Source organism: Cuculus canorus, chromosome 7 (assembly GCF_017976375.1).
Source record: "Cuculus canorus isolate bCucCan1 chromosome 7, bCucCan1.pri, whole genome shotgun sequence".
Lineage (NCBI taxonomy): Eukaryota > Metazoa > Chordata > Aves > Cuculiformes > Cuculidae > Cuculus > Cuculus canorus.
Window position 1 is genome coordinate 7,965,897 of NC_071407.1, and position 25,650 is coordinate 7,991,546.

At 38.4% G+C, this 25,650-nt stretch overlaps 2 protein-coding genes across 9 annotated transcripts in view; one reads left to right on the forward strand and one right to left on the reverse strand.

The window, feature by feature from the left end:
- The window catches only part of LRRTM3 (leucine rich repeat transmembrane neuronal 3), an 84,188-nt gene extending 68,364 nt beyond the window's left edge, over positions 1 to 15,824 (reverse strand). The window contains exons 1-2 of one of the 3 annotated variants that reach the window (XM_009568183.2): positions 15,207 to 15,824; positions 13,347 to 14,878 (exon numbers count right to left, since the gene is read on the reverse strand). In XM_009568183.2, the coding sequence (XP_009566478.1) occupies positions 13,347 to 14,878; positions 15,207 to 15,210 (1,536 nt within the window). In that variant the 5' untranslated portion in view covers positions 15,211 to 15,824. The other 2 variants (XM_054071289.1, XM_054071290.1) reach the window with 2 other exon arrangements.
- The window catches only part of CTNNA3 (catenin alpha 3), a 470,553-nt gene that overhangs the window by 201,600 nt on the left and 243,303 nt on the right, over positions 1 to 25,650 (forward strand). The window contains exon 8 of one of the 6 annotated variants that reach the window (XM_054071288.1): positions 24,278 to 24,384. The exons of 3 other annotated variants lie outside the window; for them this stretch is intronic. In XM_054071288.1, the coding sequence (XP_053927263.1) occupies positions 24,278 to 24,337 (60 nt within the window). In that variant the 3' untranslated portion in view covers positions 24,338 to 24,384. Of the gene's footprint in view, positions 1 to 24,277; positions 24,385 to 24,493; positions 24,542 to 25,650 lie in introns of those variants that run through there. 2 more of the 6 variants (XM_054071286.1, XM_054071287.1) reach the window with 2 other exon arrangements.

The window sequence follows — 25,650 nt, forward strand, 5'->3', positions numbered from 1 at the left end:
ACAGTCAGGTTTTGTCTACTCCATGTGACTTCTTAGGGAGGTCTGGGGGCTCACAGACCTGGCCACTATCAAACCAGGAGGCATTTCTTTGTTACAAAAGTGGATAGCATCTGTGGTGCCAAGTTAGTGGAAATTTCACAGGATACTTAGTGAGGATTCGAGTCTCTCTCTCTCATCTATTTGAAGTAAAAATTCACATTTACTCCAAGTAGGGAAAAATATGTTAAAAGCCTTGAAATAAATTTTGCATTGGAGCTGGGAGAGATGACCGGGGTCTCAGGAAAAGAGCTTTTTTAACTTGTGCTATTCTATTTACTTCTGTCTCAATTCTGCAGCCTGAGGGCTGCAAGTCTGAAATGAAACTCTTAAAATTATAAAAGCTTAAAATAAAGTGAAGGTTAATGGTCACTGGCTTCTTTGCCAGAGGCTCCGCAAGCTTTGATTTCTGGAACATTAATGGCATAAGAAAGCATAAGGCTATTGCTGTTATATATTGTTTTTCATATAGTCATCGTTAGTACTGTTGAGCAAAACCGCACTTCCTAAAAGATAACACACCTGAGCTGACAGTTAACCTGCAAAAGCTAATGCTACAGTTGAAGACCCTTGGAAAGCGGACTGTTTTGTCCATTAAACAAACTCTTAAACAGCGTGAAACCAGTGGAGGAGGGATGTGCAGTGATTCTTCATTGATCTGTGTCACTTCAGTGGCATGAAAAGAATGTGAAAGTATTTGTAAAGGCAACTGGACCACCCTGAGCCATTGATAAACCATATTGGGTTTATCAATATGGGGCTGTTTTGCGGGCTGCACCATGGAGATCTCCTTGAATTCAAGCATCAGAAAGAGAAATATGGCTTAGAGAAAACCTTTTTAATTATTTTTGGTAGGCTTGTTATACAGCTGTATGCAATCTTTCTCTAAATGATAAAGAAGTTCATCAACTTACTGAAGATTTCTGGTAGTCCTAGAAAAGATACCTAGGCCAACCTAGCAAGGTATTTGAATAGAGGTCTTGAGTTACAGGTTTGAATTAGAGGATCATTTTAGAGTACTGTCATAAATGATCTATATTAGCTCTGGGTAAATGACCAGCTGGTCCAACCCATGAAGGAACTGAGATAGAGAGCAGATACAGTCAGAGCTGAAATTGAACAGAAGATGTTTAATCTTCAGGTATCCACATGTTTTACCTTATTGAGTAAATGAACTTTGCAGTTATCACAGTGATTTTTACAGTGTAACAACAGGAATAGGGAGGGACTGTATTTTCAAGTGGCCGCTAGTTTTGAGTGGTTGACTTTGAGGCATTCTTTTATTCCAGGCTATTTTCCAAACAGTTTAATGCCTATCCATCTTCAAAGTTAATATTCCTTTGCAAATACCCTTCTTTCTCTCACTTACATTAGTATGCAGCACCACTGCTGTGTGTTAGCAAATGCTAGAGAGCAGGTGGATTTCCACTTTGAATCCTGCTCCATCCTCTGCCTGGCACAGGTTTTCTATCAGGTTTTGTCATTCTTCCAGTTACCCTCCCCCTTCAAAGCTGTTAATATGTTCTCCTGAATTCATTCAGCAAAATTGGACTTACAGATTTGTGCTGGAAAGGACACGTGATAGGGTTGCTTGTTTTCGCTTTGTGTTGGAGATGCAGAAAAGTAGAAGAGGAAGTATTCAATTGTATAAAACAAGCATTAAATTGAATAAAGGTGCAGGTAAGGGGCACAGACTACAGATACTCAGAAAGGATCCCTGTGAAATGAGTGTTTTATTTGAAACCTTTTAAAAACGGAAAGGCTCCTTGTTCCAGAGAGTAGATGGGAAATCTTTGATTAAATCCTGAAACAGCCCTACTTAATGGACGCAAAGTGTTTTGCGGTACTGAGAAAGAGGGATCCTGGGTTATTCAGCTGCAGTTCTAAGAGAGCCTGTTGTAACCGTGCATTTTAATTAACCAGATTAGCTGAAGAAATGTTGTCTATATACTGCAGCATAGCTGTCTGCCTGGAAAACTATCGTATCGATAAACAGAGGAGTTCTATTTGCAAAGACCTTTTTAAGTACATTAAGAAAATGCATTTGGGAGAGATTAATTAATAATTAAGCTAGTGTGGAATTAACCTTAGGCAACTCTGCTTCCTTTTTGCAGTGTTGGGACATGTCCTGTCTGTCATATCCACATAGTGCCCCAAAAAAACTTCAATACAAAAAATTCAATTATATGTAACTAATCAGCATGCTTTCTGGCAAGGCCTATAATTAGAGATAACCGTTGTTTTCTTATGCATAACAATTTTTGAATGTTATGTTAATTTTCTCTTAAAATTTATAGGATACGGTTCCTGCAGATGACAAAAGTGTTCAATACTATTTTTCTTTTTTTTTTTTTTCTTAGTATTCAAGCAAGAATCACTTCACTGTATTGTATTTTACTTGTTATTTGATCAATGGATATTCTCTGCTGTGGGAAATAATATATAATTGCTGTGAAAAAAATAAATTGTGAAAATTTGAAACTATTTAGTATTTCTTTGCTGCTAAAAGCTTGCTTGTTGTTGGAGCTGAGGTTGTTTGTAAACAAGGATTTGCAGGGGTATAACTTGATAGACGTGATAGAAATTCAAGGGCATCTGGTACACTTACCCAGAGCCCTTGGATTCTCCTTTTATTTCTGGGAAACAGATAATCAAAAGAGAAGAGAAACCCAGACTGGAGGAAAGAAGGGGAATGGAGTGGGAGAGAGGAACCTGAAAAAGAAATCAAACTAATGATACTTTTCCTTTCTGTGAGAAGTAAGTCTGATCCAGGAGTCTTTCAGTAGGGAAATATCCATAATAAACTTCCTTAAGTTTCTACCACATACAGAAAATCCTGTAATCTACAGCAAGGTTGATAATTCATGAATCCTAATGTTGCCACATTGCAATGAAATCTTCAAGTATTGGAGAGCAGGGGTATGTTTCTCTGACTCTCATATCTACCCTGTCCCACTGAAGTTCACCTGTGGTTTTGTAAACCTCTTTCCATCGCTTTTCTGAATCAATTCAAATGGAGGATCTATCAAAAAGCATTATAAAAATGTATCAGCCCGGGCTCTGTAGCCTGCCATTAGTGTTTGTGTTGTTTATTTAAAATGCTGAACAGTAAGCCTAAAATGCCATTCTGACAGTTTTCTGTCCCCTTCTTAAGGCCTCCGCACTCGTACAGCTCAAAAGACAAACTCTTCTATTGTGTTTCTGAGGCAAAAATTTGGTACCTATCAAGTGAACTTTGTTGTTGGTTTTGGATAACCATGCTGCTGGGTGGCTGAGGAAAGGTTTGGATATACAGAATAATTTTTAAAATGAGCTACAAGGACTGCACAAAAATGTTCTCAAATAGCTGTAGAAAGCTCTGCACAGGAGGTATCTAAAAGTCTGAATCAACAGCAGATCGGAGCTGGTTAAGAGTGTCCCACTGGGTATTCTGGGAGCCCTGAAGGTGAGGGAAGCAGCAGGTCATCTCTCTTGGAAATGACTGTCATGCCCCAAATACGTATACAGGAACATTCACCAACAAACAAGATTATTTTGGTATTTTTCTCTGTTGATATTGGAGTGTTGACATAAATATGGGACACTTTCTTAAGTGTATGAACTACGTGGAAATAATGAGTACTTGCAATAGATTCTCACTACAGAGTCTGTATATAGGAGCATTTTCTTTTCATCATCTTATTAATGAGTTTAAGCCATTAACCGCTTAGAGTGCTGAATAAGGATTTACATTTAATTGAAGTCCTCTGTTCTTAGCTAACAAAATGTATTTTACACACTTGTTGGATGTAATTGATGTGATGAGGCATTAAAAGAAATTGGCTGTGTTACATTTAGAATTTGCCATGTCAGTTTATACATGAAGCCAAAGCATACATATCATAGTTCTTTGGCTTTGGATAAATGCATTTTATTACTGATATATATAGGCATTTTAATTTAGGATATTGTTACAGTCCAAATACAGCATGGTTTCAGATTTGAGAATGCAGTCTATTATGTTATGATTTCAAATTGTTTATACTGCTATAAGACATTGCTTAGATGTCAGAATTTATCATTATATACTACAGACAAACTTTTATCCTTTGGATAGCAAGGAATGATGCATTATTGTTTAAGTTAGTGGGCTTTATTAAGCTTTCCTAGAGGCAAAGCTCCATGAACACTGCTGGACTTTAGCACATGCAAACTAAAGGCCACAGCATACTGCAGAGTCACTTTTCCTCCTATGTTGTTGCTTTCTGCTCAACCTCATAGGCAATAACTTCTCACTTTAAAATATTTCAGTGTTTGTCCTAAGGAAGGTCATATGCAAAAATTAATAAAAAGGTAATGTTGAGATGCCACAGCTGTGCACTGTAGGATTCCTTAAGCTGTAAAACAAACACCAGTTTTAAGTTCGTACTCGCAGTGAAAAGAATTTGGTTGCTGGCAGTTATGTGCAGATTACATTACAAGAGTTATTGCTTTCCCCGTGGCAAATAGTTTCTTTTTGATATACGCATTTTAAAAATAGGACACCGCTTATGCAAAATGTTGAAGGTATAAAGATTATTCAAGAGACAGGGTCTAATTTAGAATGTTACAATAGTCCCTCCGTATTACCTGAGACTCTGACTTTTTCATTAAGAAGAAATGAAAAATTATTTTTGTGTTGCCTGCATCACTAGGGATGAATAGGAATATATTGTCCAGGATCATGTATGTTTGAAGTAAATATTTTCTTTACTGAAAGACAAATTACTGGTTTGTAGTTGGAGCTACTGATCTCATAATAATACTGCTAGGTTTTGCTGCAGGCCCACCTTTTTGTATCAGTAGTGTAGCCTGGAAACTGTTGTTAAGGCTAAATGAAAGTAGGGAAAATGAAACAGTCCTAAGAGTACAGAGACTGTTTATGATAGGTACAATTAGCCTTAGGAGAAGTTCCTACTGAAGGGTTTCTACCCCTGTCTCTTGTGGTCCTTTGTTGGAAGGTGGATAGTAAGTACATTTTACTGTAAGTCACAGGTGTAACATCACATGAAATACATTTTTGAATTAGAAATTGCTATTCTGTGCAGTGCATGTGTATTCTGGATAGTACAGTGTGATTGGGGAGAAGCTGGCTGGTATGAAGCAATGTGGAAAGAAGCCTGCACTGTTCTGAGGATATGACTCACATTACAGATGGCTGGAAGGCTAATCGAGTGCTCTGCTAACCAAACCCTGAGGTACTGCAATGATTATTTAACGTTATTCTTTTTTGAAGAGGAAAAGGTGATCGCCATCTCAAACTTCGGCTATATACTGTTTGTATAGGATTACTCTGATTGTTATTGGTGAAGAATGTGGGGAGTAAACTTATCTGGTTAAACAACAGACTCCAGAATCTGTAGCTGTTTTTTAAACACAACCAGAGAGAATTGTTTCTCTGAGGTCAGCTAATTTTACCTGTGTGCCAGGAATTCATGGTAGTCCCTTTTGAAGTAGGTCAGAAGGCAATTTCCCAGTTTATACCCTTTTTTCAATAGGCATCCCACCCAATGTTAATAAGACACATCCGTGCATCATTGAGGTACGATTGGTTTCTTTGACTTGCAAAAAGCTTGACAAATTCTCTGGGAAGGTATTTTTTAATACTAGTTTTGTGAAGCTGGTCACAAGATCTTGTAGACCTTACAAACAGTCTACTTCAAATTTCAAATTCTGGGGAAAAGAGGAGAGGAGATGATGTTCTGTTACAAAGGTTAACTGCTCAACTATTGCATAAAGATCTGAGTATTTTAATTCCCATTTGTAGCTTTCCTATAGCCTGCTTGAAAATAAACAGGATAATCTATAAGAAACTGAAAAATCAGTAACAAAACACTAATTAAGATGAAGTCTAAATCATTTTTCTGATTGACTCCAATATGCATTTTGTAATGCATATTGTATGCCCTTTTATATACTTTTATCATCTGTGGCTTTGTCTAACTTGTCATAACCAAAGAGATTTTATATATGATTTCTTTTTAAAAAAAAAAGAAAAGAAAAAAAAGAAACGTGTGTGGTAGAATTTACTTTATGAAGTCTGTATTTTAGAATAAGGAATCCATTTATGATGGTTGTATTTTCAGTGGCCCAGAGATTGTATGACTAATGTATAATTATTGATGATTATCTACACTCTAGGAAAACACATGTTCAGTCTTCACGTTTCCTTCATCTACAGCTACTTTTAATCTTGAGGGCAATGAAGGGAACAATCACAAAGGCAATTAGGATACCCAGCTTTCATTGGACATCTTGTTTTTGTACCTTTGAGTGTTTTGTGCTCATTTTCTCCCCTGAGTTACAGCTGAACCAGAAAGGGGACAGTAATCTCATTACAGTATTTTGAAGTTGATTTGTGAGTTTTGCAGCCTTTAGGGAAGTGCAAAATAAAAGTGCCTGTCTTAAAATCGGAACCCTGAGTTCTACAGCACCAGTTATTTTAAAGACTAGTTAAAGGACTTGTATTCAAACATTCAGTAAGTTGTTCCTGGCCATAAAGGGCAAGTGTGAGAGCCAACATACAACCTACGATTTGTTATGAAGTGCAAAATAAATGCCAGGAGAATGTACTCAGGTAGTGTGATGTACTTGTTGCCAGTATCACATCATTCCTAAAAATGTTGAAAATAATCACACAGTAAAAACCAAAACGGTAAGATGAGGGTATTTTGATCACCCCCATATCAACTCAGACTCACAGCTTCAGAAAAAATTGCCTTGCATTGTAAGAAGGTATTTTCTTCCTCTCACTAAGTTAGGTGTGAAATAAAAGTTAGAGAAGATTTTTTTGGTGTTTAAAGATGCCCAGAACTAGACAGTAGTAATTGAAAAAAACCAAAAATGCTTAAAATACTTCCGGGAAATGCATAGGCAGTTATTTAACATTCCAAATTTGCTTTAAAATGTAACTTTATCTCTTTTAAAAACAGTTTTTGTAACTTTTGGAAAAGCTGCATGATCCCCCCAACTTTTTACTAGCACTGTAAACCATATGCAATCCTCTTCCTGAGTCTTTTCTTTTTTTCCATCTCTCACTATGATTATGCATGAGCAGAAGTGCCCATAAAAATGCAGAGTTTAATATAGTTATAACATTACACTATGGGATATAGTGCAGGTATAATACATGACAAGTATAGGAGGTACTGCTGGATCTCAAGTGCGAATAACTAATAAAGGCTGACTTCATGAAGGCAACTTCTGCAGGCTGCTGCAAATATGAATGTGTTTAGGTTTTTTTTTCCTTTTAGCATGAAGCAATTAGGTTCCTGAGAGACCTACCTAATTAAATGTTTTGTTAGTTTGAAGAAGAAAAGGATTTGCACACAGAATGGGAAAATGATTTTCTCGATAGTGTAGTCAGACAACATACCCTGTAATGCATTTACGTGCTTGTTTGCCATGTAAGTAGATAAGTAGTTAGGATGTCTTATTTTCATGTGTCCTTACGTTACAGTATGGCTGCCACAAAATACTTGGAGAATTCACAAAGTTGAACTGCAATGATGGAGTCCTACATGATCTCAATGCTGCTGCTAATGCAGACATAATAGAAATCTAATATTCAGTCAAGAGTATAAGCTGTGACACATGGTCAATCTATTAGTTACACAGGAAAGGAATGGTTTTAGTGGTTAAGAAGACGTGAGGGCTTTTTGGAGGACCCTTTTTTCAGGATTACATCTCCGTTCAGTTTCTTCTTGGCAAGCAAAGGGGTTTGTGAGAAACACTAAGAAGCTGTAAGTAAAGAATGAAATGTTTTAATTTGTTGAGGAGTTTGGTTGATTTAGGTAAAGAATAATCTTCATCTTGTGATTCTTCACATGAATATAAAATATTTCCTGTAATAACGTTAGTAAGTTTCATTAAGCAGTTTAGAAGGAAAAAGTTAATAAATAAGGATTAACTGCCCTTTTGTCCCTTCTCAGTGGTCATTCCTACATTAGAATGTTAATGCTGTGGTCATGATAGCCTAACAGTATGAGCCAGAGAAGAGTTGTAGGGAGATGTGATTTCTGAGGGACTGGTCAAATAAAAGATACTGCCTACTACTTGCAAATCCTGTCATTATTGCTTTTACAATGTTTGAGCTCCTTCTAAATGAGATTTGCAGTTTCTCTGATAGGTAGAATGTTAGCCATCAACTCGCAGCTGGCCATCTCAGTGTGTCTTGAATGAACTCCTTTTTATTCCTTTATAGCCTCCTTGGTGATATGTTCATAGCTGTTGAACCCAGTCACTTTTAACTTCTTTTGTGCCTTACTGGGTTTCATTCACATTTATGCCAAGAAATAGTCTGGCTATAGCCCTGAGAATCACATCAAAATCCTGTAGTGTACCAGTGTGATGACACCCATTCTCGAAGCCTAGCTAGGAATAAAAATCAGGGCTGCATATCATAGAGTGATAGGTCACTTCTAAACAGTCTTAAGGCAACTGTATTTCATTCAGTGGGGAGTGAAATGGGGTTTTGCGCATGTTCATAAGGGAAACGAAATGTCTGTTATCAACAGAGCTATGATCCTGACTTCACTGGCCTATGTCATTCACTGTGGTTTAAAATTACTGCCAGTAACATTAGCACAGAGTTACTCTGTGCAAAACATAATAGAGGTTGCTGCCAGCAACCTTTGCCCATGAAAATATGCTGCATTTTCACATCAGTGGTGAATTTCCCATTGTTTGGCTTTATTATTGCTTGTGAATTTCATAATTTGCTTCTCGTCTTTTCTGTACATTGTGTGTTTCTGAAATGAAGCTACTACTTTGACTTGTTCCCAGGTGGTGAGTGCCCTTCCTTTTGATGTCTAATAATATCTTCCTCTCATTATTGTGAAAACAAAACCAAAAGGTTGGTTGTTGTTTTTTTCTTTTAAATCTTCTGCTATTAGGAAGTTGTATGAGTAGTTTGTAGGCTGAGTTTATTTTAGAGTATCTTAAAGTCACTTGGTGTTTTTCAAGTAATAAATTCTAAATCAATGGCCACAAATTTGTTACAGCTCCAGTCCTTGCTTACTTACTTGCTTCTTGCCTTTTACTGACAGTAGCGACTTACACTCTGATAGACCATTTCGTGCTAGCGTTCATCTGCTCCTATTTCCCCCACTTATTCACTACATCAAGGTTATGACTCCTATACACAGAAATGAAGTTAAAATACAGCTGAATACTTAGCAGGCTGAAAGGATTTGATGCTTCTACCATGTGATACAGAAGAATGCAAAGTAGAAAGGCAAACACATCTGTATGTGAATTGATATAGACAATAGATACCTGTGATTAAGCTAACTACCCGCTGGATGTCACTATTGTTCCACAGAAATTCATCTAAGAGAATATTTATCTAGAGTTGAGGGGCTGACAGCAAAGACCATTAGCTTGCTGCTAACTGAAAATTTTTAGTTCTATTTGCAGGAATATTGTACACTTATGTTCATTTTGCAATCGTATTTTCTATTAAGGTTCACTATTTCACAATAATAAAAAAAAGAGCATTGCCAAACCTTAAGCTGTGAAGGCTGTGTAAGTGCAGACAGTGAGTAATGAAAACCTACCAGCCAGTAGAGAAGCTCGCATTCATTATATTCAAGCCACTTGTTCTCATTATTATTCTCTTACTCTGCAGTTGCTGGAGGTAATCTCAACATAGTGAATGAACATTACCAGTCTCTTTGAATTTGCTTAGCACATTAGTTATTTTCTTTTTGCAAAGATGTGCATTCTGTGTGGTTTATTTTTGTGAAATACCAGTTGAATATTCCAGGCTGTTTAGTTGAGACACCAAATAGTCCACTAGCTTTGAGGATGTCTTGGTGTGAGGAGGCTGGATGGTATTCCCAGTCCTCATCTGGTGTGTGAGCTCAAACAAATTACCTTGAATCTGTCATGTTTATTGGCCATCTTTTGACTGTCTTGTGAACATCCCTTGTACTCATTTAATGTAAGAGAAGATGTTTGTACAGTGGCTAGCAGAAGAAGTCCTGACTTCTTTTAAACTTTTTTGGGGTGCTACAATAAAATGAGAGCCTTGTTTGGTGATCCCACCTAATGGTTGTCTCAACATTGTTTAACTGAATGTAAAGACTACAAAAGACTGCAAAACTAATGAAAATGAGAATGGGCATAGAATAGTATTACACTTTGTGGCTTGAAAAACCCTAGTCTTCAAGTGGTAGCCCCAGAACACTATATATAACTCAGGAAAAGGAACAGAAGTTGATTTAAAAAAAACCCAAGAAACACAACAAAACAAAACCAAGACAACTTCAAAATAAGTTGTTGCTCTCCTAAAATTGGAATATGTAGGCAGCATCAGATCCTTTAAGGGATATCCAGGTCATGAGAGGCACTCAATCACATCTCCTGCCTCAGGTTGCTGCCTAAAATACTTGTATGAAGGCTTAGGGTTCTGTAAAAGCCATCATAGCTGTTGCACATCCCCTGAGGATCAGCTAGCAAGGTTTTAACAGTTTTGTGAGTAACTGGCACCAAAATATCCGAAACCCAACATAAAGCGGGATCAGAATTCTAGATACCTTCTGCCCCAAGTGGAGACAGGCAAAACAGAAATTTCTCTTCCGAGATCCCTGAGGCATTAACACCTTATTTGTACTTAGGACAGGGACAGCCTTTCAAAGGGACTGAAAGTTACTCAGCTAAGACCAGGTAATTTCCCATGAGATTATTAGAATTTGAGACTCCTGCTGGAGTTTCATTATTATTTTTGTTATCCATCTATGATTAATGACATCCGGGCCTTATTTTCTTTTTCAAGTGCATAATTAAGTATTTTTCAAAAGGGCCTAGTGATAATTTTACAGGTATTGCTTTCCTGGGGAAGTTATGGATTCATTCTTTCAGACTATTGTTATGGTTAGAACAAGGCATTAATGAAACAGAAAAGGAAGCCTATAAAGTCAAACTTGGTTATTTATGACTCGTTCATAATCACAATCCATTAAGTTTTCAAAGATGCGCTTAATGTTGCCAAACAGCAAAATTTCTAAATTAATATTACGAAATTATTTCCTTATTGCAGTTTACAGTCCCAAAACAAAATAACAAAATTTTCTTTTATTTTATACATGATTTTTGTCTACGAATGTGTATGTGTATCTATAGATTAACTTGTATAAGTTTTGGGCTAAATCTTTCTTACTTTGGCTGTGCCAAATATTAGTCACCAGGGCACACATTAGAGCCTATAGAAGTACAGAGATGGTTTTTAACACAAAGTTTACAGCAAACTCTTGTCCTTCAGTACAGAGATAACCAAGGCCTGCCTGTGGAAAGCTGAATCCCATAATAGCTAATATAATTCAATGTGTATTGAGTTTTTAACAGCTACTTTTAAGGTACAACTCCGGATAAAAATCGTAGTCTGCTCAGTGCTGCTAAAGTGTCTCAAGAACTTGTATTGTTAATTGTGTGGGTTCCTCTTTGCACAAAAAACAGGGTTGCACTGTTGCAGCTTCATTGTAGTCTCAAGCTTCTACTCCAGGATGTTTTCTCACTAGGGTCCTTGAAAATGAGCATGATTTCATTACATGAAAAAAAAGCCAAAAATGCTTCAGGTGTATTTGCTCTTTTTTTAAGAGACGTTTTCTAGCTTTGTTTTCATTGTATCTAGTGCATTTCAAGGTGATTGGCTGTGGTTTGTTTTTTTTTCTACAGTAAAAATGCAAGAGAACATTCTGCTAAGGTTTTCCTTTTTCTAATCTGCTGCAGTGAAACTGCTTTGTAGAAACATTCCCTCCCAAGTGATTGAAGACGTGCAGTTTACTAAGGCAAATCAAGTTACAAAACAGGGATAATTAAATTAGTGACCTGCTTATATGTAGGTGCTGTTCTATTATTTTAAGAATGAAACACCCCTCACTCCCCCATGCCTTCTTCATAATCAAAATAGGAGGTATGATACATTGGGAAATATGAGGGCTGTTATATTTTTCTGCAACCTACAAAAATACATGATTTTGGGAGAGGGAAGGCAGGAGTAGCTGGGTTACAAAGCTGTACAGAACCACTGATGAATGACCACGTATTAGAAATGAATATTTGTGAATTCTTGTAATGCCATTAGGGTTTTGCTAAGAGAAAAATAATTTGTTACTTGTTTCTTTAAGGATTTTTGGATGCACTCAGATCAGTAAGTACCCAATGCTCTCTGAAAGCTCTTTGCTGTTGTAGTATTTTCCACAATGTACACTGTTTGGCTGTATAAGTAATGAAGCTTTATTTACTTATTAGAGGGACAGTGTGCAAAACACCACAGAACCCTAAGAAGCCCAGCCCAGCAAATAAAAAGAAATAGAAGAAAATGACAGATTTAATGGTTTCCTCAGCTACATTACTGCCTTTGACAGTCTTGCAAAGAGAATTTCTAATGAGCACTGAAACAAACGTGTGCAGGAAGTGCTCTTGCTTTTGCTGCTGCACATTTGAGTTCCTCTAATTGCATCAATAAGGAATTTCTGCTCCTCATTTAATGAATGCCTTTTGACTACTTTCTGAAAGGCAACTGGATGTAAGCGATAAACACTGGCACCTTTTGTATGAAGTCACATAAACAGGTTTCAATTAACAGTTATCAGCCCCAGAAACACTGTATTATGATGCAGCACAGTAAATCCCATTGTAAGTTTTTATTTTCTAGTAAGCCTAGGTTTTCCTCTGCTTTGATTTTGGTGTGATACTTCGTGTCCTGAGACAGTGCTCAAACTCCCAACTGGCTTTTTATTATATCTTATGTTGGGCAGAAATCAGGCATTCTTGCAGAGCTGTCCCTGCACCATCTCTCCCCTCAGACAACCTAGAATTCATATGATGCTACTGCACCTTGGTCTTTAGTTTGTTATTGGTTCAAAAAGTGTGTTTCAGAGCAAGGGTTGGGGTTAGGTTGGGGGAGAACTGAGTTAATTTTTTTTTTTCATTATTATTGTCATTTTTCTCCCTAAACAGAGGCACAGTTGCTGCAGGTGCAGTGATTACTTATGAAAGAAGTTTTCTATTTAAAAACAAGAGAGACTTTAATGAAATCAGTAGAGGGTTTGTACAATAGGTATTGTATTAAACCAGAGCTCAGGCTTCACATTGATTGTGGTATTTAAATTTCAATGAGTTGATTATGTATGAGAGTAAAATGACCAGTATTATGAATGTACAAAAAAGTGACATGGAAGAGCTGTGCCAGAAAAGTGAGAAAAACGTTCCCTTTATAGTCCCTAGAGTTCAATAAAGCACCACTATTTCCCAGCTTTTAAAAGCTCTTTTATCACAATGGTTCATACCTCGCATTCCCTGGAGCCTGATTTGTTATACGTGCAGGGTCCTGTTCCATTCAGCAGCATCTCACTGGTTTCAGTGTTGGTAGGTTTGTAATCTACGTAAAATTCCTGTGTGCTTGGAGTCATTTGCTTGAGTGACTGTCTTTTCTTTTTCCTGTGCCTTCGCATGAGAGAGCGCTGCTGCAGCTGCTTCATACTGGCTGGGTAACGCTTCCATGACACATAGATTACCAGCAGGATCACAAGCACAGACAAGAAAAGGGCCACACTGCCTGCTATGATTTTATGGAAGGAGATGTGTTCTGTGTCGTGCTCGGGTTCAGAGCTCGATTCAGTGGCTCCAATAGTCGGGGGCAGAGGGGGCTTGCTGTCATGTTTAGGCCTGGTGAGTTTTGGTTTAAACGTTGGCTTTGGGAGAGCTCGTGCTAATTCAAACCTTTCCGTGGTACTTTTGCCACAGATGCTGTAGTTTTTCACTGCATCAATAACATTCACCCCTTGCAGTTCTTTGGGGCTGGCACAAATGATTGTATTTTCCCTCAGCCCTCTGAAACTTTTAAGCCAGTTTACCAGAGAGCAAATGTTTCTGCTGCATTCCCATATATTTCCGGCAAGGCTGATGTCATTGAGGGATATCCAAGAATCCAAAATTTCTTGACCAATAAATGTGAGCTTGTTTGAATCCAGGTTGAGGCGCTGTAAATTGGGCACACACTGAAAAACACTAGGTCCACTGAAAGCTTCTATTTCATTGCCAGATAAATCAAGTCTTTGTAATGAGCTCCAGGTCCAGGACATAGTTTGTCCTATCACACTGATTTTATTCCACTGTAAATAAAGGTTCTGAAGGCTGACTAGCCTTGGAAAAAGTGCCAGGTTGAGCTTAGAAAATTGATTGTGCTCCAGGTGAAGCTCTTTCAGTCTGATCATGCCTGCAAAGACATTCCTTGCTAAACTTCGGATGCGATTATAACCCAGGTCCAACAGTTCAAGGTTCCTACAATCTTGAAATATTCGAACAGGGATGGTTCTTAGGGAATTGGACCGCAAATGTAAACTCAGCAGCTTCCTTAAGCCCCTGAACTGTTCAGATCCCAGAGACTGCAGCTGATTGTATGACAGATCCAAATTCCGGAGATTTGTCACAGGTCTGAAGGTATTATTAAGAAAATAGGAGATTCTGTTGGAACTCAAGATCAACTCTTTTAGTCTGCGTATTCCACTGAAAGCATTTTCGTCAATATTGCTGATGTGGTTATGGTCTAAATAGAGCCAGGTGAGTTGATTAAGACCTTTAAATTGATTGTATTTTAGTTTTTGGAGGCTGTTATATCGAAGGGACAAACCTAAACAACCAGCAGATATACTTGAGGGAATCTCCTGCAATTTCTGAGATTCACAATATACCATTTTGCCTTCACACCTACAGCCCTTAGGGCATCCTCGTTCAGCAGAAGAAAGCATTGTCAGTAATACAGTAGGGGCTATTACCAGAGCTACAGCTGATCCGCTCAGTAGCCTAATTACATTGAAACCTGGAAATAAAAACAACTTAGAAAAGTTATCCCCCCACACATCAGTCATTTCTTTCAATCATGCTAAAATCTTTTATTTCAATAATAACTTAAAAATCCCTATCTCGACTCAACTACTTTTCACATTCTTTTCTTTACTCAGATTTTTTTTTTTTAAAAAGCATACCTTTATATAAATACCAAATAACAGTTGGGTAAAAAGGTGTAACCCCTAAGAAATTTAACTGTAATAACAAATCACATCAAGGTAAGTCTACGGAGTAATTAAAGCACAGGCTATTCAGTGGCTATGAACTATACATTTAAAAAAATAACGTGAAAAACATACCCATCCTTTGTGTTGTTCAAAGGTCGTCCTTAGGTCTTTTGTTTTTTGCTTAGTGTGCCACAAGCATGGCAGCCCCTGTCAGCTGCACTGTAGTGAGTCAGGGCTCGCTGACACCCAGGAAGAAAAATTGGACCCCTTGGGAGATGGACCGATTTTGGAACATTATTCTTTGCCAGCCATGCAGAACACTCCAAGAATAAATCAATCCCAACACAGCATTCGCAGCAAAATGTTAAATTCTTCCTAGGTAATAGGATCTTCATGGATATTATGTTTTTGCATCTTTATAGTTAGCAACCTGGCTTTTAAAATTTCTCTTTATAGGAAAGCATGTTCGATTCCTCCGTTTAGCTATCTGAATGCACACATCTGTATTCCATAGCCCAGCAGTTCCCTCACTTAGTTCCCGATCCGGTTAGGAAGCTGCTTGGGAGCACAGACGGTGGAATAAGCCCGGTGCAGTGTACGCGCTCTGCTCACTTCTGCAGACTGTCATTCCGAAAGCTCCGTCCGACTGTTGCTTTGGTTTCAGCGAATGCGCTCTTATGTAAAGCTGCCCCCAGTGGTGAAGAATATTATGGGCATGTGCAGAAATGTCTTCCTTTTATCTTGCAAATGAGTAAGCTCTGCTGGGAAAAGAGTGATTGTTCTGAGTGACTAATAGAAGCCGAATGGTCAGCTTCCATGTAAACTACTGAGGTGTGCTGAAATGCCCAAATCCTCTTAGTCTCTTGCGCTGTTTATGAAGGCTGTTTTGTATCCTTGGACTTAATAGCTCAGCATGCACTGCTGAGACTTTTGTCTGAAGGGCTAAGATGACATTTGTAGGACATAGATACAAATTTTCCATCCTAAGGGGTTTTTTTTTTTCTTACTGCATTAGACGTGTGTTCACATGACCTTTGTGCAATAACTCACCATTTTTTAGAGAAGTATCAGCCTTCTCAGTGTGTCTCTTATCAAGCGTTTCAGTGGGGACACTATATTTTACAACATGAAAAATGTTTTGGAGCTGACATTTTGCCTTTTTGCTTTTTTTCTTCTCTGTTAAAAGGCACAGTACCAGGAGGTTAGAAGAGAGTATTGTGCTCATTTATTTCCCAACTCGCTGTCACTTTGTTCCACAGCACTAACACTTCAAACACTAGTTTCCATAACCCTTACAACGTAGGGACTAAGCAGCTTGGTGTAGTACCTTAAGCAGGTGAAATGTTTTTTGTGTAATTTATGCCACAGGATTTTATGTGAAGGTACAATATGCAGAGGGTTTTTTTTTTAGATGGATGACTCTGAGCGGTCCTTATACATCACGTAAATAGACTTTCTCTTTCCTTACTCTTATCTTCTTTTCTGAGTTCTGTAGAGAAAGGACATCTCCTCTTAACTGGGCAGAACATAGGTAAGATGGCATTACAGAAAATGCACCGTGCGGGCAATCTTCCTTGGCCAAGAAATATGTGTTCAGAGGTGATGGTGAGGAGGTGTGAAATCATGGCTCTCTGTTGTGCAAGAATAGGCTGGAGCCTGCAGAGAAGCGTACCACTCGTTAAAAGAGGAGCACAGATTACAGTCCCTCAAATGCAACCAGACAGCTCTGAGAACTGCTTTTTCTTTCTGAGGCAAAATCCTTACCCCTTGGAGTAATGTGCTTTGACTTTTCCCTTATTATTCAGTGCTGTGAGCATAGAAGAACTTAAAATGAGGTGAAATCTGAAAATTTCCAAGCATTAAAATGCCAGTATTGCCTAGTACTCGGTCTGTGAATGACTTCAGGTTTAGAGTAATCCCACTAGTATTAATGCCCGTGTGTATAGTGCCTAAATTAGGAGCACAGTCGCCCCTAGCTAACAACTGTGAACATCTTTTATGTCAGGAGTCAGAAATACATACCTGCGTCAAGGCACATCCTGTGAAAATTCTCCCCTTTGGGTCAGATTTGTGGAGGGAAAGCGTTAATTCCTCCATTAATCTCTGTCGCTGTCACCAACTCCCACTCTCTACTACAGCTTGTTTCTGGCTCTCACGTCTGATCTGTAGGGCTGAGGAGCCGGCGTCCAACTGCAGACTGCACTGGGAACTGCGATCGTCTGGGGAGCTCTTCTGCTGACAGGCGTGTCACGTGCCAGTCTTTGGTGTGCTTGTTACAGGTTTTCCATCACTGCCTTGGGGGTTCTCTGTACTTGATGGAGGAGGATTGGCAGCATCAGAAGACAATTCAGACATTCGGTAAGCCAGTTTGCCTCGTGGAACTGCTGCTCTTCCTCTGTTGACAACAGAGGATGTCTGTGACAAGTAAGCTCTTTAGGAACCTGACTGAGCCATTTCAATAAACTTAGGTGGCATGAAATTAGGTGTAAATCTTCACCTGGTTCAAACACAGCATGGAAAGCTTCAGTTAACATACAAGTTCTTTCTCCTTAAGAGCTGGCGTAACATAATATAACAACTTAGTCTGAGCCTTCTTTCCAAACTTTGCCTATCTTCTGGCTTTTCCTCTTTTGCCTTTTCTCCCTGCTCTGTCTTCATTGTGGAGTTAACAAGTAGCTTCTCTGCCACCATGAGTCAGCAGAGCTTTGGTAGCTTTTCCAGGGTTTTAGTAGTTGCCAATATACCGGACAAATAAGAGGGAACAGCCACTCTTTTACCATGAGTTATTTTCATTTTTCTGAAAGGGGTGAGATGAACAGAGAGAGCATCAAATCTATGTTAATGGATTGCCAAATTCAATTTTCTTTGCTGAGATCCTTTTTGAATTACACAAGCAGGAAAAGTGCCAGCGTCTGATAAACAGTTTTTTAAAATTACATTTCGGTATCTTCATACAGCTGAATGGGTTCTTTTCAAATTGTAGAAATAAAGCTGCTCCCAGTACGAAACACTTCATACAAAATTTCAGACCGGTCTGGCCTTATTATAAGCTGTGAAAAATAGAGAATGAAGTTCAAACTGCATTTTAGATAAGAAGATATCTTTTGTAAGTGGTTTAACCTTTGCCTTGTATCAGCTGCACCATATATATATCTGTGCAACCCTGTTGCGTTACCATTTAACTCTTGTAACCAGGAAAAAAGAACTCAAGGCCAAACTGGTTAACTTCTCTTATGAATAAGCTATTTTTCATTAGAACTAATACTACAGGTCCTGAGAGCGTAAGATCCAGGGATTTGTTGAAAGCTTGGTGAGGTTTTAACTTGTACTCCATGTGAGTTTGTGTGTATGGATTCTGCAGGACAGTTGCTGTAGTCACGGGGCATTTTAAGTTCACCTCTGCGCTACTGCCAGGCAGCCCTGCCTCTTGTCCTGGAACAGTAGTCCTCAGTCAGGAACAGGAGGTAAACACTGCGAGTAGCAGAAATCTCAATGACTTCAGGCTGACTGAATATTAGTGCTCAAAATGATGTTATGCCTTCTCTTCTACTTATGAAGACTGCATTTTATGCAATTCTGCAAGGACAGATACTCTTAAGAGAAACATTTCATTTATTCGTGTGCTCTTGAACACAGCCTGTGTTTTGGGACTTCAGCCTTAGACATAAATTTAGATGCCACAGAACCTGGGAGGCTTATTAGTCTTGAATTTTATGCTTCCGTGATAAATCCAATTTGTTTCTCTGGGCCTTTTCTGAAGGGGAAAATGATATACATCAGAAAATATATTGACAAATGCATTGCTAAATATATCTTAGGATTCATACGGATGAGAAGCATTATCCTGGGTGGAGGCTGTGATGAACACAGTTTTCTTTGCTGGCATGACAGTCAAATTCATTTCAAAGTTGTTTGGAAATGTTGCACTATCCCAAGGTAGCGATGGCCTGTATTTTTCTTGTGGTACTAAACTTTCAATAAGGTTTTCTACCTGGAGATTGTTCTAGATATATTTTGCTACTATCTGATTTTGCAGTAATTTGCTTTAATTTATTTTCATATTTGGTTTTGATTTTGCTTATGTAGCTGAATTCTACTGTATTTCCTTTTTCCCATTCATTTGGGCTGTATTCTCTCTACCTACCTGCAATAACCCTATGCAAAGCTTAGCATGAACTGCAGCTGGAATATTAAACCGTGCATTGACAGATGACGTTCACTGTAAAAACCTATTCCTCCTCAGAACTGGTTTAGAATTGAAACGTTTTGCAGAGGAAAGGGGAAAGGGATCTTGTAATTTTCAGTGTTATGAGAAGGCACCTGTGATGACCAGGTACATCTGTTTGCTAAGTGCATTTGAAAAGGAGGAATGACAGAATTATCAGGCTCCAATAGAGTATGGAAGAGGGGTACAGGGAAGAGAAGTATTATTCCCAAAGCATAAGGAACCAGCAGTTTCCAGGTGCTAGTGGGATTCCACATAAATCAGCAGTCCAAAGCCTTTCCCTGCTCTGTAACTTGCTTCTCATTAGTCTTCCTCAGGACATTTAATGCTTACTCTCTAAAGCGCAGTTCTCGTTTAATGGCGCTGTTACAAAAAAAGAAATTATTTTTTAAAATAGTTTCCATTTCTGTTGCTCCCATAAGAAATTAATTCAAAAAAAGCACTATGATCCTTTCTAGCCACAGTGCGTTATGTTCTTAATGCACAAACTTCAGAATTTAGACTTCTGGACACAATGTTTTTCTGTCCACAGGCAGAGAGAGCTCCTGGGTCTCGGAGTACCTCTATGTGTGCAATCGTGTGTCCCTTTGGGGAATGATAGCTAACAGGCACTGCACTGTGTACTTTTTGGGTTTATGTATTAACAACGTGTGTCTTTCCCTTGGCTTTATTTCACTATAAAGAAACTAGGAGTTAGCTGGGTTAGCAATAGTAACTTGCTCTAAATAGTACTGTAGTGTCTTATCACTGTGTCATTAAGAGTAGATGAGTCTAATAAAACGTGTTTGCAATTTTTGAGCCAGTGATTAAATGAACCTGCTGTTCTCTGAGGATCAGATTAGAGCTGGGGGAGTATAACTCCCAGTGTAAATATCAGAGTGTGGGAGGACAGAGGGAAACTCAGGATGTAGAATTTGCCAAAGGCAGGCATAAGGAAAAGAAAATGTGGGAAGGCCAGGTTCAATGACCATGCACACAAGGGAAATCGAGGCAACACAAAAGGGTCTAGGACAACTCTCCGTGGGGACAACTTTCTGTGGGGAGCCTTTAAGTCTAACCTTAACCTTACCATTAACCTTAATGCGAACTCTAACCTTAACCCTCCCTGTGTGGAATTGTCACCACGGAGAGTTGACTATTTAGAGTTGTCCCACAGAGAGTTGTCCTTTTCTGAACAGAAAATGCTTTTAAGAAACAGGGAAAGAGGAGTGAGAGTAGGGAGGGTCTTATCGCATTAGTTTGTCAGTACTTGACCTAAAGGACCATGATAGCAAATGATAGATGGGGGACATGGATAAATGAAAATATTCCCTTGCTCTCCTGCTAGGAACAATTAACTTTGCAAGACTTTCCCTGGCATCTGTGAGGGTGAAAGGATTCCATGTTACAAATTTTGTGAGAAGCTGAAGGAACACGTGAAGCTGAATAGGAGACATGCCCCCTTTCTAGGAGTCAGTAACCTCCATAACATCTGTTTGCTTGTAGAGGACATCAGGGACACATCTGGCCGTTTGGATATACCCAGAGGATCTCCTCAGTGCCATGGTTCACAGGGCAATACAGGCTGTCACTTTCCTCATGCACAGTTACGCTCTTAAATATTGAAGCTTTTCCAGCTGTACAGTTTTGTTTAAATCTGTGCGTAGTGGATAGGTCACAGGGGCCTCTAAGCTGTCCCAGGGTAGATACTGCTGCATAAAAGCCTATAACCTTTGTTCATGGCATGCAGTGGCTAGAATTTCTGGATCCTACTATAACTCCTGGATCCTTAATGAGGCGTTGGACAGTAAACTGTTCCCTGACTGACTCTTTGTCCTATGATTTTAAAGCTGTTTGAAGGCAAGCAGCCTGTGCTTCAGTCTCATCCTCTGGAGACGCCACTACCTGAGAAGCAAAGCTATCATTTTAGTTACTCTCTGAAACTGATAGGTGCCACTTCTGTTTCAGTGGATGTAGTGTTGATTCATTCAGGCTTCTCCTCCAGCATCCTGTTGAAAGGGGGATATGAGCAGAAGCAGCAGAAGGCAAACGATCGTACCAGAAGGAAAATAAATGAATTGCATCTTACAAACAGTGCTAGCTTCAGCCTGCAGAGCATGAATGATACGTGGCCTAAATGTCCTGGAGACGTCTAGGAGCAATGTGAAAGCCAATTTTAGTGGTCTCTGCTTGTGATTCTGCCTGTATTCTCTGTGAAGATGTTAGGGAGGTTAGGTTAGACTAAACCCAGGCTTGTTGCGAATGCTTTCCACTGTTTTACGGGCCAGGATGCCATTGCTGGAAGAGTGCCTATTATCTTATTGTCCAGGCAGTGCAGATGGGGTTTATGTACCCTAGAAAAACCCTTAGATGTCACCATGAAGTGTGCTTGCCTTTGAAGTATGATTGGTTCTCCTGGGGGTTTGTGACTTCTATCTTGCTATAACAGCCCTGCATATGCGTCAGTGGCAGACTACGGTAGGTAGAAAAGGTAATGAATTTACATCTTATTGGTAAGAACAGTAACAGTAAAAACTGACTAAGGACTAGTGAGATGGTGTGAGTGTCAGTAATATGGCCATTTTGACAGTGCTTTATTTTCCACCAAACCCTGGACCTGCTTAGTCTTCAATAACCCCTGCCTTCACGCCTTTGCCTGTAGCTACTCTTTCTCAACTCCTACCCTACGTATAATTCTCTGAGGAATGAATGTCAGTTGCTCAACATAGAGCATATTTATACACACGATGCACATTCACACATTTTCTTAGGAATTTCAGACGTGTTCCCTATTACATGTTTAACCAGTTGCTTCTTGGTTATCTAAACGAAATTCACTGCATGCTGAAGCTGTAGAGTTAGGTATTCTGTGAGGTCAGTGAGGGAATATTTGTTGGCTACTGCAGCTCCTTGACTGCTGGCAAGAGCTTTCATTTTAGGAAAACCATCAGGTCTGCATCACATCAAAAGCCATTGAAAAAATCTCATTATTTGCTTTCCAAATTTCAAGTTTTACCCTAATTTTCCTTGGGTCTCAGTATCTTCACTTATGAGGAAAGGAAAATTATGTTTAATTATCCTATAAATTAATCAGCATAATAGATGCCTTGCCTCATTTTTGTCTGACTCTAGTTATTTTCAACCATATCTCCTTTTTGTCTGTTAAGACATCTATTCCTTTTTGGACTCTCAAGACAAGTTATTCCATATTTGTTGTCATTTTAATTACTTGCTATGATTATCTGTTATTTTGTTGCATGTTTTGAGCTAGAATGACGAAAAAGCAAAATTCCATGTGAGGACAACAGAGCAGTCAAGTATACAAGAATAAGCTTCTTTCTAAAATGCAAAATTATCTCTAATCTCTGGTTAATAAGCTTGTTAACTTCTGTTCACTGTTGGGTGTTTTTTTTGATGTTACAACAATACCATTTTGAAACTACTTAAAATCTGCTGAATATTACTTTTAATTTTCCATACAAAAATTGTGGCAGGTGGCTAAAATTTTTCAGCTAGTTGAAATGAAAGATATGTGTATATATGCCATTGCTTGGGATCAGACCTAGATTAGTAGATAAGGCAATTATTCTTGCACTTCCTAATCTTATTACTCTTCGGTGTCAGCGGGCATAGCGGTGTAAGTAATTAAAGAGTGCAGAATATCTTGATTTCATTTGACCTGTTGAAATACTCTAAAATAATTTCCTCGTTACACTTGCATGAAAACATCTACCGATAAAAAAGCATTGTAGCTTACCTCTATTAGGACTCATGCTTGGACACAAGTATGGTATTTTGAGATTGTGATTTCAAATCCAAGGACAGTCAGAATGATGTGTTACTATACAGCATTAGTAACATTTTGAAGAGCAAACTAAACATGACAGTTGAGCAGATTTGCAACTGAAAGAGAAAAACATGAACAAAGTTAAGAAGTATATAATTATGTTCATTCACACTGTGACTAGCATAAAAATGATTTATTCCAAATGGTTGCAGTTGCATGCTTAGTCACTTCCTTCCCTGGCTTCAGCCTAATTCTGTTTTCTGGCATTTTCCTGCAAAAAATATTTGTTCTCTTTTTCATCCAAAGTTTCAGATTTTTGTAGCTTTTAATAATTCAGTCAAGTCTTTTTCAATTAAGTAAGCTACAGCAGTTTTTAGGTATTCCAGCTTTGGTAGCTGGTGCTCCTGAGAAAGCTCAGAATCTTAATTATACTAGCCGTCTTGGTTAGTTAAGCAGCCTGTAATCTGCTTCTGTTTAGTCACAGAGGTCACTCATCCATGCACAGTAATAATGGAATAGAACTTTCTGATTATTTTTTTTAAAAACAAAAAAAAAAAAGATGGATTGTTGCAGGTGTGTTTTGACTATTCCTTTCTGTAGTTGCCATTCTTCTTATCCTTTATCCCATTCCTTTTGCCCGACAAACAGAACTCTGAAGAAATCACATGGGATTTAAATCACTTGTTAGCTCATCATTTCCAGCTGCGTCTGCCCAAGAAAATGGTCTTAAATGAAATGAGATTAAATAAGAAAAATAAACATGCAACCAAACCCCAGCATATATGTGATTTACAAAAGTAAACAAACAGACTCCCATATTGGTTACTGCAGATTTATTTTGGTTTCTGTGATGGTATCCTCTACTCTTTATTAAAACTAAGTGTCTTTTATCCAGTGAATAGGACAGCAAACAAGTGGTAGCACCTGCTCTAAGAGCCATGGCATTTGCCTACTGCAGCACAGGGTAAAATAATAAATATCTGCAAAATGTTAATTTCTGATTACCAAAATGCTGAATAGTGCTGTAGGCACAGCGAGGAAGAGAGGACATGAACATGAATAGAAGGATTTGTGTTTTCACCCTTTCTTCTCTTGCTTGCAAAAATATTGAGATAGGCATGTTCTAGTCTTTGCATTTTGTAAATCCTTCTATCCAGTATTCTCTATCTCCTAAGTAGGTAAGAAGCTTAAAAATGCCTTTCTCTCTTACAGCTTAGTTGCATGCAGAAAGGGTTAGAAAGCAAGAAATGCTGCCAGTTGATAACCAAGTAGAGGCTGCGGTCAGCCCGCATAGGGGATACACAGAAGAACTGAACTGGGTGAGTCAACAGCTCCGTGTCTGTGCCCCTAAATGGTAATAGGAACCAGAGGAAAAAAAAGAAAGGACTTCTAAACCCGAACGCAGTTTCAAAATCAAACATTTTGCCTCCAGACACACAGGAAGCAGAAGCATCTCCATCCACTTGCTCTTACAAGGTACCTCTTTTGTCATAGAGATATGACAGAAAAATCTGTCTGTGTAGTCGGGAAATCATGTGGCTTGCTGATTTGATCTTATAGCACATGTTTATGTCATCATTTGTCATTTGGTCAAAGTGATCACACTGAAATCCAGAGCACGAATAGACACGTACCTCTATAATTATCACAAGACAAATATTTCCTGTGGGCATTTCTACTGCTGTGTGTTCACCAGTCACCTGTGTTGCTTTGTAAAACTGTAAGAACCTAGGAAAGGAATGTACTTTATTCTATTGGTGTAAGACTAAAAAGGACCCTAATCTTGAGACAACTATGTACAAATCTAATACACAGAACAATCATAAATAGAATGATGTCAAAATGTAGCTTAGTTTGAAATTCATAGGAAAAGTAGAAAACAAAGACTTTAAAGGGAAAAATAAGTGTATCTTTGATTTTTTTTTTCTTCCTCAATATGTATCATTTCAGCTCTATAGTTTATACTATGATAATTTCATTCTGCAATATCATCTCTGTGGGATTCCTTCTAAGGTGATGTGCCTTGGTGGTGTTTGCATGAATAAAGAATTCACATAGGATAGTAAAAACTATAACGTAAAATTCTCATGTTTCACTGTAAAAGCCAGAAAGTAACTTATGGGTGTTTGGAAAAAAAAAATAAATAAGGGTGCTGTATGGCCATCTGATGGAATCAGAGCTGTCTCCTATGAAGGTCTTTGCAGTTTCCTTTAAAATTCCTAGTACTTGCCATTCTGAGACAGAAAGCTGGAAGAGATCCAGTGCTCTTATCTGACATAGCAATTTCAGTGTTGTTCTCTCTCTCTGTGATTTAAAGTCAAGTAGAAATACAGAGATATCTGTAAGTGGATAGAAGTCTTGGAGTTATATCAGAACACCCTTGCAGGAGAGAATCTCCAGAAAGAAAAATATAAATGTCCTTGAATATATTTGCTCTGTACGTAGATACCACGTTATTTGGAATTCTGTATCAGCTACTGCTGATCAAAAGATGAAAATTTTAAAGAAGTTGATAATTCATACATAGGGGTAAAGACCAGAGTTAAACATTCCACTGTTTTGTAAACAGAGAAACATGAGAGGAA